The 16,314-nt window shown below is 35.1% G+C and overlaps 1 protein-coding gene across 2 annotated transcripts in view; it reads right to left on the bottom strand.

Annotated features, from left to right (window-relative positions):
- The window catches only part of PDHX (pyruvate dehydrogenase complex component X), a 76,677-nt gene that overhangs the window by 30,013 nt on the left and 30,350 nt on the right, over positions 1–16,314 (bottom strand). For both annotated transcript variants that reach the window (XM_002821885.5, XM_054524504.1), the window contains exons 3-5: positions 15,118–15,218; positions 8,358–8,557; positions 5,420–5,518 (exon numbers count right to left, since the gene is read on the bottom strand). In XM_002821885.5, coding sequence (XP_002821931.1) covers positions 5,420–5,518; positions 8,358–8,557; positions 15,118–15,218 — 400 coding nt within the window. The remainder of the gene's footprint in view (positions 1–5,419; positions 5,519–8,357; positions 8,558–15,117; positions 15,219–16,314) is intronic.

Consider the following 16,314-nt stretch of genomic DNA (forward strand, 5'->3'; position numbering starts at 1 on the left):
GAAATAATTTTTGGAACATTTTAATATCCAATAAGTATTTTGGAAAGTATTTTTTCCAATTTAAGAAAAAAAATTTGTTTTATATAATCTAAAAAGAACTTCAGGGTGACACAAAATCTAAGAAAAAATTATTTCTCAGTTAATATTTCGGTATTATTTTTCCAAAAAATTGATGACAGATAAAAGCGAGCACCTGTTGAGCATATTTGAGAAGACCCCTTTACTTATGGCAACATGGTAGGAAGAATTCTGAGATGGCCTCAATATTCCTGCCCCTGGTGTACACGCCCCATATAACCCCTCTTGACTGTATCTGGCCTGTGAATATGATGGATGTCACTCTCATTATTAGGGCCTATTATGTGACAAAATTAGTGGCATTTTATAGATTTATGAGGCTCCAAATCAGTTGCATTTGAGTTGACCAAAAGGCAAACTACCCTGGAGAGGGCAGATATATCAGGTAATCTCTTAAAAGAAATTAGGCCTTCCTGGAAGAAGAGACTTGAAGTAAAGAGATACAACTGCTGGCCCGGGAGAAGCAAACATGCATGTTGTGAACCGCCTATGGAGACCACGCACGGCAAGGCCCTGCACGTGGCCTCTGGGAGCTGTCAGTGGTTCTTGGCTGAGAGTTAGAAAGAAAACAAGGGCCACAGTCCTATAGTCCCAAGGAACTGCATTCTGTCAACAATGACATGAGCTTGGAAGAGGACCCTAAGCTTCACATGAGTCCCCAGCCTTGGCCAACACTTTGATTTCAGCCTTGTGAGACCATGAGTTCAGAACCTGGCCATGCTATGCCAGGACTTCTAACCTATTGAACTGTTAGAAAACAAACAGGTATTATTTTAAGCTGGTAAGTTTATTGTAACTTGTTATGCAATAATAGAATATCAACACAAGCAGGAACAGTCTAACTGGGGTGCAAAAATCTGTATCGTTAATGCCTGAATACATCTATTTAAAAAAAAAGGTTGCTGACACTAAATTGACACATTTTTAGCATAACTATTACTTATTAGCATATTTAGTAATATGTAATAGTTATGCTAAGTTATGCTAATAATAGTTATGCTAATAGTTAGCTAATATTAGTTATGCTAATATTACATATTTAGCATAACTATTACTGCTACTTTATTTTTTAAAAAGCAGTTTAGTTTTATCTCTGTAGTAATTAAGGTTCTTGGGTAGGTTAATCATAAAGAAGCAAGAAGAAAATTGCTTCTTCTTGCTCACAAAAACTTGTATTGCTGATTTTATTTCTTTTATTTTTTTAAAGAGTCTCACTCTGTCACCCAGGCTGGAGTGCAGTGGCGCGATCTCAGCTCACTGCAACCACCGCCTCCTGGGTTCAAGAGATTCTCATGCCTCAGCCTCTCTAGTCGCTGAGATTACAGGTGTGCACCACCACACCTGGCTAATTTTTAAATTTTTAGTAGAGATGGGGTTTTACCATGTTGGCCAGACTGGTCTCAAACTCCTGGCCTCAAGCGATTTGCCAGCCTTGGCCTCCCAAAGCACTGGGATTACAGGTGTGAGTCACTGCACCTGGCCTTTTCATGGCTGATTTTATACTTACATACCTATGAAATATAAATCTTAATTATTGTTTAGTAACAGCCAATGGTTTAGTTTTTTGTGAGGCAGAAAATGGTTTTAATGATTTCTGCACATTAAACAATCAGACTAAACTTGGAGCATTAGGTAGACATTAAAAGCTATAAAAATTAGGAGAAAAATATACCACACAAATTCATTCTGGCCACTGGCAGAAATAGGCAGATAGGCAGAGGATGCTCTGGAAGTTAACTCAGGTAGAACCTTCTCTACTGGGTTCCCTGAGACAGCAATTCATTTGGGTGTGACATGAATTCATTTTGGAAATATCACTAAAACACACTAGGCACTTGCCTGTCATACTTACCTAATTTTTGATGCTGTGTGATGAATACAAATATTACTACAACTATGATTTCAGACACAGATGTACCAAAGACATTGGGGCTGCAGGCAAAGAACCTAAATGTGTTCTGCTTCTAATTGTGGCCTTGACACTGCTTTCTTAAAACAGTCACATGTACAAGCAAAGTCAAGTCTATATGCTTTGGTACAACATGTATTCTGAGCAATGCTTGTTTTAAGGCAAAATTAAAATAGCAGCCCTGATACCTAAGATTTTCTTCACAAATACAGTGGGCTGGAGGCATTTCCTTCAGCATTTGGAACTGATTTTTCTACTCACACTTTTAGTGGACACGGTATGGAGGATGTCCTCACCGTGTCAAGAATGCGTGTGGGCTGGGCACAGTGGCTCACGTCTGCATTCCCAGCACTTTGAGAGGCTGAGGTGGGAGGATCACCTGAGGCCAACAGCTTGAGACCAGCCTGGGCAACCTAGTGAGAAACTGTCTCTACAAAACTGTTTTAAAAAGTTAGCCAGGCATGGTGGCATACCTGTAGTCCCAACTATTTGGGAGGATGAGGTGATAGGACCACTTCAGCCTAGGAGTTGAAAGCTGCAGTGAGCTATGAATACACCACAGCACCCCAACCTGGGTGACAGAGTGGGAGCCTCTCTCTTAAAGAAAAAAAAAAAATTCAAAACATTAAAAAATAAAAAAGTGTGCTAAGATATTTTGGGGACAGCTATGCCAAAGCCTGCAATTTTTCAACCACAGCAGAAGATGACATTAGGCTAAAATTTTTTCCAAAGCTCACCTTAATGATAAACTTAAAATGCAGGCATTTTTAGCAGTATAGAAAAGCAAAAATCCTCAATAGTATATGTTTTCAGGATCCATTTTTCTCACGAAATCTTTTGTACTAGTTCTTATTTGGAAGACCAAAGGTTGATGCCTTTCTCGTGGAGAGTTAAGGAATAAAGGCAGGGAAGAGAAAGGTTAACTGGGTAGAAAAGATGGCAATAATACTAAAAGCCTAACTCTTTAATACTGCTTCCTTATGGTATTCAGGAGATAATACCATTTTGTTCTTAAGGAATGTTTCATTTATATTATAACTTTCAACTCAGGTTTAAAAAAAGATATTTGTGCATCATATATGCATTAAGCACACATGGAAAGAAAAGGAAGAAACCTGTATTTCTTTATTTTACTGCTGTCACACTACTGAACACCATATTACCAAATTTAAGAGGCTTTTCTTAGATCCTACCGTCCTTGACTTTTCCCACATTTCCCAGGTATCCTCCAACTCAAGGATTTTAACCTCTAGTTTCCCTACTGATGATCTCAATTACAACTATTACTTTATTATCTACCAAATCTACCTCTCTAATCCCAAACTATCTCCTGAGATACATCTTCATCTCATTGATCCCAATACCTACATGGCTTCTAAGTCCTGAGAATAAGCTTCAAACATTACTAACTCCACCAAAACAAATGCTTCCCAAATCCATTATTTCTATTTCTGGAGACAAAACTATCATCACCTAGACCAGATCCAAATTCATTCCCTTACTTGTTGCTACTCTGGCCTACACTCCACATTTAATCTGCAAAGGCTTCTGGACTCTATCCTTACCATGTTGTCTATATCAGGAATCTCCCTTTTAGTTCTTCTAACCACATTCAAGTATTCATTATCTCTTACCTGGATTACTTTAGGAGCCTATTAATTTATCTCCTTATCTCATCTTTTTCTGCTCCAGTTTATCTTACACAAATTTGCAGAACTGATCTCCCTAAGGTACAGTAATCATTATTTTACATTTCACCAAATCCTCGAAGATTAATGAATTAAATACAGACTCTTCTTCCTAATCCTCAGAATTATGAGCAAGGCAAATCTACTTTGTTATAGAAATAGTTGCTTTCTCCCATTTTTACAGAGAGTGCTACTAAGGCACAGACTGGTAGAGACTAACAAGATTAAGATACCAATAGTAGACACAAATCAGGATTGGTGTGGGGAAAAAACTGGGATTAACTGGCAACCAAGGTTCTTAATTTTAATTTTTTACAGCTAAGTGTAACTTTTAAGTCCTTTAACTAAAAATCCCACAGTCTGGGATTTTTGCCTGGATGTTGCCTTTCAGTCAGCTCTCAGGACAGCCGATTTCCAACTCATGCGGTGTGGCACGAACTTCACAGTATGTGTGTGATAGAACCACATACATTCAGTTAACAAATTAGTAAGAGTGTAATACAGATAAATGAGGATATCTAAGAATTAAATCTATATACTGCTTTCAATAAAATAAACACCCAACAGTAAGCCAATGCTTTCATGAAGAGTAAAATAACCCAGTGGAAAAAAGAAAACGTTGCCTGGACCAACACTGCCACTTATAATTTAATAACCATTGCTCTCTCTCGACTTATAAAAATTCTGGCCAATATTATTTTTTATTTCCTATCAATATTAGATAAACATGGAATGAGTACATTGCTTTAAAACATCAACTCAATTTGAAACATTTACTATTACTGCCAATAAAAATGTAGCACATAACACTACTGAAATCTTACGTTAGTTCATAAGCCTATTTGATTAATCTTTGTCTACCCTACTAGACTAAGTTTCAACAGAACAGGGGCCATCTGTTTTGAAAGACACAAACATTTAAACTAATGGGAAGACCAGTGTTGCAGAACAGAAAGACCCATCATGATAAAGATGTCAGTTCTCACAAAGTTAATTTAAAATGTGATACAATCCCATAACAATACCCCTCACTCCTACCCATGGAGCTAGACGAACTGCTTAAAATTCATTTGGAAGAATAATAAAATAAGAATGAACTAAGAAAACTGATTTAAAAAAAGAGCAAAGCTATTGCTATCAGATTTTAAAGCATACAATAAAACATTTCTAATTAAAAGTGTGGTACTAAAAAAGTATGGTACTAACTCATGGACAGATGGATCAGTGAAATAGAAAAGAAAATCTAAAAAGAGACCAAACTGTATACGGAAATTGCTTTTTTTCTTTTTTTTTTTTTTTTAATTATACTTTAAGTTTTAGGGTACATGTGCACAATGTGCAGGTTAGTAACAGTACAAGTGAATAAAATTCAAAGGGATAATGAAAATAATTTTTTAAAAATATATTACCTTGTTTTAGAAATGTTAATGTTATTGCATGATTTCATATATTTAATACTGTATAAAGTTTCACTGTTCTGCACTCTAATTTTCTGCATTTATTACCACTTCTAAGGATCTTGCTTAGTTACCAAATTACAGCTGTTCTTCAGTAATGCTATAATTATTCAGAAAACAACTCTTGCATAGAATACAATTTATAATGATAAAAGCAATTAAAAGTACAAAAGAACAGTGTACCTCCTTTTAAATCTTAAGACTGAATAAGCTCTTTTTATTTTCTTTCAAAAAAACATGACCATAATAAATAATGGAATTGGTTATTACAAAAAGCAAACACATACTCTTTAGTGAATATCCCCCGAGGGCCAGTGGCTGTGCCCTGGCTAGCATCCAGTGAGTGTTTTTCCAGAATATTGCGGGCAGCTGGACTTAAACGGAACCTAAGAAAAAAATATGAAGGTTAATAGAACCAATTAACACTTACATTTGATTCAAATACATCTAAATGTCAACAGTTTCGCAAATAATTAAAAAAAAAAATCTTATAATACAGCTAAAATGACTCCCACAGATGGTCACAGTCAAATAATCTGTACCAATTTGGTTTATTTTATTCTTTAAACACTTTCGTAAAAATTTAGTTACTATTTCTAAATATGATTTTAATAAGAATAAATATTCATTAGGGGAAAGAGCTGCTATTTCAACTAATTACTTTCACATTGGTGCTCATCACAAATATCAATTGTTTCTTCATATATTTTGTTCTATTGTTTCTTCATATATTTTGTATTGTGGCAAATCATACCTAAAATTTATCATTTTAAGCATATTTAGGTGTACAATTGAGTGGCATTTAGTACAATCACACTATTGTGCAACCATCACCACCATCCATCTCCAGAAATGTTCATCTTCCCAAATTGAAACTCTGTATCTATTAAACAGTAACTCTCCATTCCTCCCTCCTCCCAACCACTGGTAACCATTCTCTTTGTCTCTGTCAATTTGACTACTCTAGGTAACTCACATAAGTAGAATCATACAGTTATTTGTCTTTTTGTGACTGGCTTATTTTACTCAGCATAATATTCTCAAGGTTTATCCATGCAGCATTTATCAGAATTTCCTTCCTAAAAATCTGAATCACATTTCACAGCATTTTGGACTTACGAGTTGTTTCTACCATTTTGCTACTGTGGATAATGTTGCTATGAACATAGATGTACAAATATCTGTTTCCAGTCTTTGCTTTCAGTTATTTTGCATATATATCTGGAAGTGGACCTACTAGATGATATGGTAATTTTAATTTTCTAAGAAACTGCCATACTGTTTTCCACAGTAGCTGCAGCATTTTACACTTCCACTAGGCAACAACAAGGGTTCCAAATTATCCATGTCCTTGCCAACACTTGTTATATTCTGGATCTGGTTTGGTTTCTGTTTGTTTGTTTTGATACTAGCCATCCTGAAGGGTATGAAGGGGTGTCTCATTGTGGTTTTGATTTTCATTTCCCTAATGGTTAGTGACAGTGAACATCTTTTTCATGTGCCTGCTGGCCATCTATGTATCTTCTTGGGAGAAATGCTATTAAAGTTCTTCGCCTGTTTTTTAATTGGGTTGTTTTGCTGAGGTTGACTTGTATATATACACAATTATATATATTTATTATATATATAGGATACCTCAGATTACATGACTAACAGTATATCTCTTGTAAGCAAAGTAGTAAACAAATGACTACACAGTCAGATAAAGAAAATAAGCCTGACTAGTACAGATTAAAACAGGCTGGATCTAGAAATTAAAGCTAAGAGACAGAAACAACTGTGGAACTTGCTGCATTTCAGGGAAGTATTAAATAACTCTTGATATGGGCCCAGTGTTATTAAATCTTTAGATTTTTCAAGAGAATCTGAAATTTTAGATTTTTATATAGGATTAGTAACCACCCAACCAAAAAAAAATTTTTTTTTCATTCACTGTGTGCCCAACAGTATGCAGAGCTCACAGGTCAGTAGGTTTTTAACCTACACAGTGGGGCCTCAGATTCATGCGCGTCTCTGATGATGACTGATCTTAATTAGGGTATATACTATTATTATCTTTGCAAGGGCAGAAGACCATTAGTTAGAAAGCATCAGTGAGACTGCCTTCCAATTTTTAGGGTAAATGAAAGAGGAGACAGTAAATGGGAGTCAAGGCAACAGAGTCAGAAACACTTTGCACTGGGGATTTAAAATCAGTACTTCAAAAAGCAGGCCAGGCGCGGTGGCTCACGCCTGTAATCCCAGCACTTTGGGAGGCCAAGGCAGGCGGATCATGAAGTCAGGAGTTCGAGACCAGCCTGGCCAACATGGAGAAACCCCATCTCTACCAAAAATACAAAAAAATTAGCCAGGCATGATGGCACATGCCTGTAATCCCAGCTACTCAGGAGGCTGAGGCAGGAGAATCGCTTGAACCCAGGAGACCGAGGTTGCGGTAAGCCAAGATTGTACCATTGCACTCCAGCCTGGGCAATGAGAACAAAACTCCGTCACCCACCTCCGCATGCCCCGCCCTAAAAAAAGCACTGTGGATTCTTTTCTGACAATGATAAACTAAAGGAAAAAATGCTTAAGAATGAAGAGGTCTACTTTATGAAGATCTTTTTCTCATAAAGAAAAAGTAATGCTGTATAATTATATAGAATACTAAATAAATGAAATGTTAGAATTTACAGAGTTCTTCTATTAAAGCAATGTGAAACTAAAGTGAAATGATGTGTATTAAGTTATCTGTCTTGTTACAGAACAGACAAAATTGAGCTCTAGTCTGTGCCGGAAAGTCATAATGCAGACTAGTTTGAAAACGAATGCATGTTAAAACATGAATTCTATTTTATATCAGATAGACATTCGAGCTTGGAATTCCTGTAACAGTAATTAGAACTCCATAAATGGGAACAGAGTATCAAGTTTGGTATATTGAATTCCATTTTAGACTTCTAAAACCTAATTCAACCTCAACATGGACACATACTGTTTGGTTTTCCATTGGGCAAGCAGGGCTTTTAGAGTACCTGGAACATAGCAGATATTCAATAACTATTTATTTACTGAATGAACAATGATGGTTAAAGAAAAACACACACTCTAAGGTCTGAGTGTGCTGAGAACAGCAACTTCCTATGTGATGTACAATAATCTGTGAATATGATAATGATTACAATTCCATAAGAACTGCCATAACTATTTTTTTTACATCATCCTTTGAATAAATAATATACTCACCGTAGTGTCCCGGGTATGTGTTCCTTCTTGACAGGGATGGAAATCTGTGGTTCTGGTGAGGGGCGAAGCTCTGAAGGTTTTGAAACTGGTGGAGGAGGACCTACGTCTTTGGGAATTTCAACATGTTTCCAATCTTCTCCTTCTTCTACTATCAAACCAATTAGTGAACCTAGCCGTATATTTTTACTTCCTTCTTCAACCTATATTTAAAAAAGAAGTAACTGTAGAGAAGTAAAACCCCATGACTGCATTAAGTAGTTTGTTCTTTTGTTGGGTAATTCTCCCCTTAAGATATCTTAATTTGAGCTACAATCTGCTTCCAAGACAGTTTGCCTCTGCCTTCCACCTGTCACCTTCTCCACTTTCTCCCACTTATGCCTTCCTTCACCATTCTCCTCTTCCCACTTGCTAATGCTACCTTCTGAAATAAAGGATAAACCTAGAATGTATCCTCTTTCTGAGAGCCTTCAAATAAACATATAAGATCCATCACTATCATCTTCTTTTTGATGTCAATACAAATCCAAATAGGAGCCTGTGGCTACATATCTTAACCATTTGTCTTTCCCAGACAGTTTCTATGCAATGGCTTCAGAATTCCAAAAGCTCAGAAGGGATTAACTCCCCCAACTTAGTCCAATCTACTAAAATTTACCTAATGCAAGAATCTTTTCAGTAAACTTAGTCTGAAAAGATGAACATTCTAATGTATAGATAGAACTGGTTAACTATTCTGGTTAATGTTAAATATAGTCTACTTCTTTATATTTAATTATTTCCCTGTATATCTATTTACAAAACCTGAAAAATAAAATAAAACCTCATAGGTTTTTTTATAAGTATATCAGAAACACAGTCGTGTCTCAGTTAATAAAGCATTTTTTTCACAGACAATGCCAATTAAACACTTAAATAAAATCAAAGATAATGTTTTTAAAAGTTAAGTATACTTTAAGCATTTCAGCAGCACTAATTTATAAAGAAAGGGCTAATTCTAATTTACTTACTAAAAAGAAGTCCCTAGAAAACCTTCAGATAACAATATTTTATAAGTTCAGTACTGGAAGAAAATGTCATTCCCTTAAAATCTTCTATTATTCCCTTTCAATTACTCTAAATAAGGTTCATTAGCTATATTTAATGAACAATAAAATGATAGGCTGCAAGACGTCCACTAATACAGTAATGATAAGGAAAAGCATAACTTCTAGAATGAGTTTGACATTTCAGAGTAACATTAATTTCAATGCTTACTGGTATGTTCACTATCGTTAATAAGGCATAAGTTATAAGGGGTTAGGAAGCTAAGTTTACTAACTACTAATGAGGAAGAAAAGCAGCAATGCTTTCATGAAGCAAAATACATATATATATATGAAATTAGTATAGAAAGCTGAATAGGAATGTTTAATTAATTACAAGCTATGGAAGAATACCAAGAAAGCCAAGAAAAATTTAGTTGCTTAGTTGTTTGCCACATACTAAAAAATTTTGCTTCTGCAGAGTTCATTTTCTTTACTATGTCAAAAAGATGAGTTAAGCTTATTATTAGACCAATATTTTTCTTCTAAAAGTGTTTAATTACCTGCTTGTGAATTGCTAACTCAAAAATCAAAGTAGAATGCCTAATTTTCTTTAAAAATGTATACAAAAAAGCACTATTAAGTGACATGAAGTCCACTTGATGTTAATTCCTTTCAAAACTGAATCAGGAATAGGATCAATATCCAAGTACAAAGAACATCATTCAAATGTAAAGCATTAAAAACAGTTTTGCTTTAAAAATATCAATAGATTTCTAAAATCTGAGTCAGACAACCGTACTACATCTGAAAGTGATACCTCACCTTCTGTTTCATTTACTGTAAATCATATAAATGATTCCATATATACTCTACCAACATAACACTGACACCTTCACAAGTAAGCAATAAACAGCATTTATCATTATCATCATTTCAATTTTTACTATTATCTAAATATCAAATAAAATTTATTTTTAACTATTCACATTTTTTTCTATTTAAAAAAGTGACACCACGAAGCATGAAACCCAAATAAAATGGACAAGGACAAGTGATATACTACCATACAACTTGAATATATAACAGAAGATAAAATACAGTTGATTATAATTCCATTTAAAGTCATTAAAATCTCTATATGAATTTAAGATAATTTCTTCAACCTTTTCTGTTCCTTTGGTGCAGAGATCTTTCAGAGGTGTGCTAATTTCCTGTAAGCATTTGCTTACATTGTAGTAGGCAAATACTCAAAACTGGTGTAGACTTAGTACAGATAAGTAAATAATACTCTTTGCAAAACTGTTTAGAGGCCAAGCAGGCCTCTGTTACTGTTCCCTTTCCTCTCTGAGCTACCTCCATGGATACACTCTGCCCTACCAAAGCATCTGGAGCTAAGGACACCTCAAATGCCAGAGTTTTCTTATGCACTCAGCTTACTTGACCAAAGCCCTCTCTTACTCTTGTGCCAATGATTTCTTAATATTAAATGCAGGGTTTTTACACATAGCTCTATCAACTTAGAGCTCATTGATACTGAAATATTGAATGTTGAGTCTATCATTTCAAATATTAGCCTTCCCTCCCAGTTGTGTACAGACTTCCTGAGTTTCAACGCTGGCTCCACCACTTACTAGTTATGTGACCTTAGTAAAGTTTCCTTATCTCACCATGCTTGTTTTCTGAGCTGTAAGATGCAAATAACAGTAGCTATTTCACATTGTTGTTATGACGAATAAATGAGTTATATGTAAGGCCCTTAGAATAGTGTCTGATAGCTAGTAACTTGTTTTCATTTTCATTGTTAAAGGCATTATTATTGTTGTTGTTATTGCTGTGGTGTTTTCCTTCAAATTATGGATTTTTTAAAACAATACATTCAACATGGATCAAGATTAGACTACCGGGGACTGTCCCCTTGGTATAGGTTAGAAATTCATGCCTAAAGGCTTAGCATGTGACTGGCAGCATTAAAGGGCAAACCAACATATACGAAAATGGGTAGTAAGGTCTGTGACAAACTATTTCTTCATAATTCTCAGACAGAGGCCGAATTCTATCCCTCAAGCCCAGGTCAATAGTGTGAGGCTTCTGTACCAGAGACATTCTCACATCTTAACCAATCAATCACCTGCAAATGTGCTACAAACAGCTCGCCTAATCTCATCTATGCACATAGGGATATGAGATGCAAAACATTTACAGCAGTACGTCCAACAGAGAAATTGAGGGGGTTCATTCCATTAAAGGTGCAAGTAAATATTGTCTGTTTTAATTCTGATATTAAAATCAGTATATTAAGTAATTATTTAAGTACTTTTATTCTTTAAAATAGAGCAGTTTGAAAGCTACCGAGTGACTACTGACAGAGCATGTGCAGCAGTTAGTGGAGATGACCTGAGTCGCATGACTGACTTATCTGGTTCATCACTATGATTTTCCATCATGGTGTGAACCATTATACAATTTTGAACTGTTTTTATTCTTCAATGTATACTGTTTATCTTATATGAACAATGAACTTTGGTTTATAAGGAAGTACATAAGAAATACTGAAAATGAAAACAAATCAATGATAAGCTAAAATACAGAGGGGAAGAAGAAACATTCATTAAGCCCTTGAGTAACAGTTGTCTGGCTTTCAAGTGCCAGGCACTGTTCTAGCACAGCATTAACTCATTTAATCCTAACAACCTTCTGAGGTAAATATTATCATTATTCCCATTTATAGATGAGAAAATTAAGGCACAAAGAGGCTATGTAACTTGCTCAAGATCACAAGATGAGTATGTAGCAGAGGCAGGATTTAAATGTAGTCTGACATCAGAGATGGTGTCCAATATAATCACTACCAAATCAATAATTTATCAAATCTGTAAATTATATCCAACTGATCAAAATTATCATGCAGCACCTCAAGATGGTGCCAGTATTTTAAAAAAACAAGTTTAAAAGGTATAAAGTGGATGTAACAATTTAGCTTTTGATTCATGGGGAACATAAACTATCTTTCCTCACAATGTGTCATAACTATTTCAATATGAAAGAATTAGAGTTGAGAATATCTTTCATTTAATGGAATCTGCTCTGAGCTCTGAGAGGTTATTTTCTCAATTAAAAATATCATGGTCTAGACAGAAGAATCATTTGAAGGCTCTACAACTTTAAATTTCAACCATAAACTTTCAAACCATTAAAAGGCAACTTTGAATGGGACTGTGGGCAACTTAATGAAAAAATAAGGGTGGGGAAGGGGAATCTAATGAATACAGTAATATTTAAAAATGTATTCTTTAGAAAAGCACCAATGACAGTATTTGAGTGAGATAAAGTGAAGAAACCAACTGAAGAAAGTGAATAGTACCAAGAATAATTATTCTGTTATTTTTAGTATTCAGATGATCAATTAAAAAAACGTTTTTTTTTTTAAATTTGCTTTAATATCCATGGATGTTATTTTTTAGAAAAAATTCTACTTTTGAAAATTGTTTTGAATAATGGTCTATCAATAAAAATCTATCAATAAATATATTGCTAGTCAATAAATACACTGCAAACATCACATAAATGTAAATAATTTTAACATCTTACATCCTTTTCATCCTCACAAATATCCTAATTGGTGTACCAAATTATATAGCAACCCCAAATAAACTAGAAGCCAAATTAGAGAACCTCTAATAAACCCTCCAAATATGTCATCCTAAGATTCTACTTTATTAATTTATCATTCAAAACAGCTGCTGTTCAATTTGCTAAATACTAACTTTAAGAATAAGCTGATGAACTGATCTTTCAAGTGTATAATAACTGAAGTATTTTTGTATGAAAATTTACTAGTTTTGACAGGGCATGGTGGCTCACGCCTGTAATCCCAGCACTTTGGGAGGCCAAGGCGGGCAGATTACTTGAGTCGGGAGTTCAAGACCAGCCTGACCAACATGGAGAAACCCGTCTCCACTAAAAATACAAAATTAGCCGAGTGTGGTGGCACAGGCCTGTAATCTCAGCTACTTGGGAGGCTGAGGCACGAGAATCACTTGAACCCAGGAGGCGGAGGTTGTGGTGAGCCAAGATCGCGTCCAGCCTGGACAACAAGAGCGAAACTCCGTCTCAAACAAAAACAAAAACAAAAACAAAAGAAAAAAAGATTTACTAGTTTGTCCCTGATAAAATTGCAACATCTTGTTGTGAATAGACTCCCAAATATTATCCAAAAAGCATGTGGAATAATAATGAAGCCACAAAGGCCTAAAAGACAGTCTTTTCTTTGGCAAGAAAATAGCTGTGCCACCAAAGCCACTATCAACTATATGCACTCCCACTCCCAATCTTTTTCAGAGCATAGGGGCCAGATGAATTGGCACTGCTGACCCACTGACATGGTTAGCAATTTGAAACGTATTACTAAGCAGCTAAGTGGAAAAATGCTATCAATTCTGGAAGATTTCCACAGCCAAACAATCCAGAATTGGGGCCAAGAACAGTTTGCCAAAAGCACACATAATAAAATGTAGCTGGGTTTATTACATGGTAATTCAAGCAATCTGTTTCAATATGCTGCATAAATTAGTCAAGAAAACTATTTTTGGTATGAATATTTATATTTTCCTAGTTACAAATGTACAGAAATTTTAGCCTTTGATTCATATTCCTACAAGGAAGTTAACTGTATTATCAACATGTTTCAACCTGGAATGTTATATCTAGTATCTAATATGAGAGATGACAAGTAAAGGAGTTTGACATATTAGAAGTTAAAAATACAACATAAGTGGCTAAAAAAAAAAAAAAGGAAAAGAAGATTTTCTAGAAAGAAAAACAAATAAAAAATTGTCTCTAGATTTGCAGGTAGAATATAGCATTCTGAAGTGTAGTCTTTGAATAGAATATACAAAGGAAGGTGTTATATCTATGCTCAAAGCAGAGGTAAGCTGGTGGCTCAGAACTAAAAACACATCCACGAGGGACTGCTAATAGACATGCAGCTCATCTGTACAAATCAAACTCCAGAAGCACAAATGGATACTTATTATCCAGTTGCAACCAACCAATACAAATTATTAGGCAAACATACAGACTGACTTGGGGACTAATGGTCACCAAGAGCTGAGGAAACAATTGTAATAATGGGAAAAGTAACATTTATCGAGCAATTGGGTAAGAGGGTACTCTCTCAATCTTCCCTACTGTCCTATGAGGTAGGTATTATTATCATCTCTACTTTAACATGAAGAAAAAGGCCCAGGGGTTGAAGAATTTGCTAATCATTACATAACTAATAACTGGCAGAACCTTTTAGATATAATATGAATCAGTCAGCGGGGTGATTCCAGAGTCCACAGTCTTAGATGCTCCACCATACTACCTAGTAAAGGTTCTAGAAGTTAAGAAACAAACATGCTGGTTGGCTCAATCAGGGAATATACCACACAATGCTAAATAGTCATGCTTCTACCATATGTAGCTCTATGCATTTTATTTCACTTACTTTTCACGTAAGCTCTAATATTCCATTATAAAAATAACACACATTACAGAAAATTTAGAAAATACAGAAAAATAGGCTATTAGACCTTAACTCTAAAACATTTTAAACACTTGAACTAAAAATGCATTATGCAGTAGACAATACACATTAAAAATAAGGAGGCAAAAATAAAAGGTAATTTTACTACAATGAACTTTCCACTCAAGAAATCTTCATCCTGTTGAAGACAATTAAAATAAAAACTTACCACGATTTTGGCCAAGATTCCATCATCACTTGCATCTAAGGTAACCACAGCTTTGTCAGTCTCAATTTCACATAATGCATCTCCAGCACTCACCGCTTCACCTACAAAACAAGACTGGGTTTGTTTTGTTTTTTAAAATATAAATATTACTATGTATATATGTACGTATGAATAAAACATAAATAAATATAAAAATATTCTGTAGCTATTTCTGGGTTGTGGAAATACAAGTAATTCTCATTATGTGCGGGTGTTTGTGTGTGTGTGTATGTGTATGCTTTGCCGTAATTTCCAAAAGCTCTATAATGGACATAAATTATACTTGTGATAATAAAAAAGCTATTACAAAGATTACTGAACATGTAAAAATGAAATCAACCTTAAAGACAACAGCAACAAATGTGTATTCACCTCTGAACAAACCAATTCCAGACTCCATATCCCCCTTACTTTTGCAAACATTTTGACTATATTCCCTGAAGAAAAGTTTTACAATTAACAGTACTTCTGGGCTCACATCTTAGGGCAAGTTCAAAAAACCTGTTGGCAGCACACAGTAGAAATGAATAAAGCATATAAAGCATAAAAAGAGAAAATCAAAGACACAACTGAAGTCAAATACAGATCACTTCTCTGCAACAGAAAATATCTAGAAACTCAAAAATATGGAGGAAGACCAGAAATTCCAGGCTTACTAGCTTCTGGATCTAGGAGCAGGTTTAGAGTAAACAGGGGGAAAGAGGTACAACAGTTTCCTTTGGGGATTAAAGGGAACCAAAAGTAGTTTGTTGGATATAGGGGACTCAAATCAGATTCACTATTTGAAGCTAGGGCTAAGTCAGGGTTCTTCTACTCATAACGTGAGGCTGATAAAATGCACAATCAAAACCTGTTGACTGAGACTATGATTTTAATCAGCAACCATGGGTCTAGGAAGGTGGGGACCAGAATACTGCCTCAATACCAGGAACAAAGTCAAGCTATCCTCTGGCTCCAGGGCTGTATCTGCCAATATCCTCAATATCAATTGCAAAATTCCTTGGATGGTGGCAAGGGTCGAGGGGGGACTGCATAGGAGGGAAGACATTAAAACATAAACTTTCCACCACTTAAAAGTAAATTGCAAAAGAAAGTTTTGAGACACATGAAGAAATCAAATGCTAAGAAAGCAAGCCACAAAATCAATAATTGTAACAA

Source organism: Pongo abelii, chromosome 9, assembly GCF_028885655.2.
Source record: "Pongo abelii isolate AG06213 chromosome 9, NHGRI_mPonAbe1-v2.0_pri, whole genome shotgun sequence".
NCBI lineage: Eukaryota > Metazoa > Chordata > Mammalia > Primates > Hominidae > Pongo > Pongo abelii.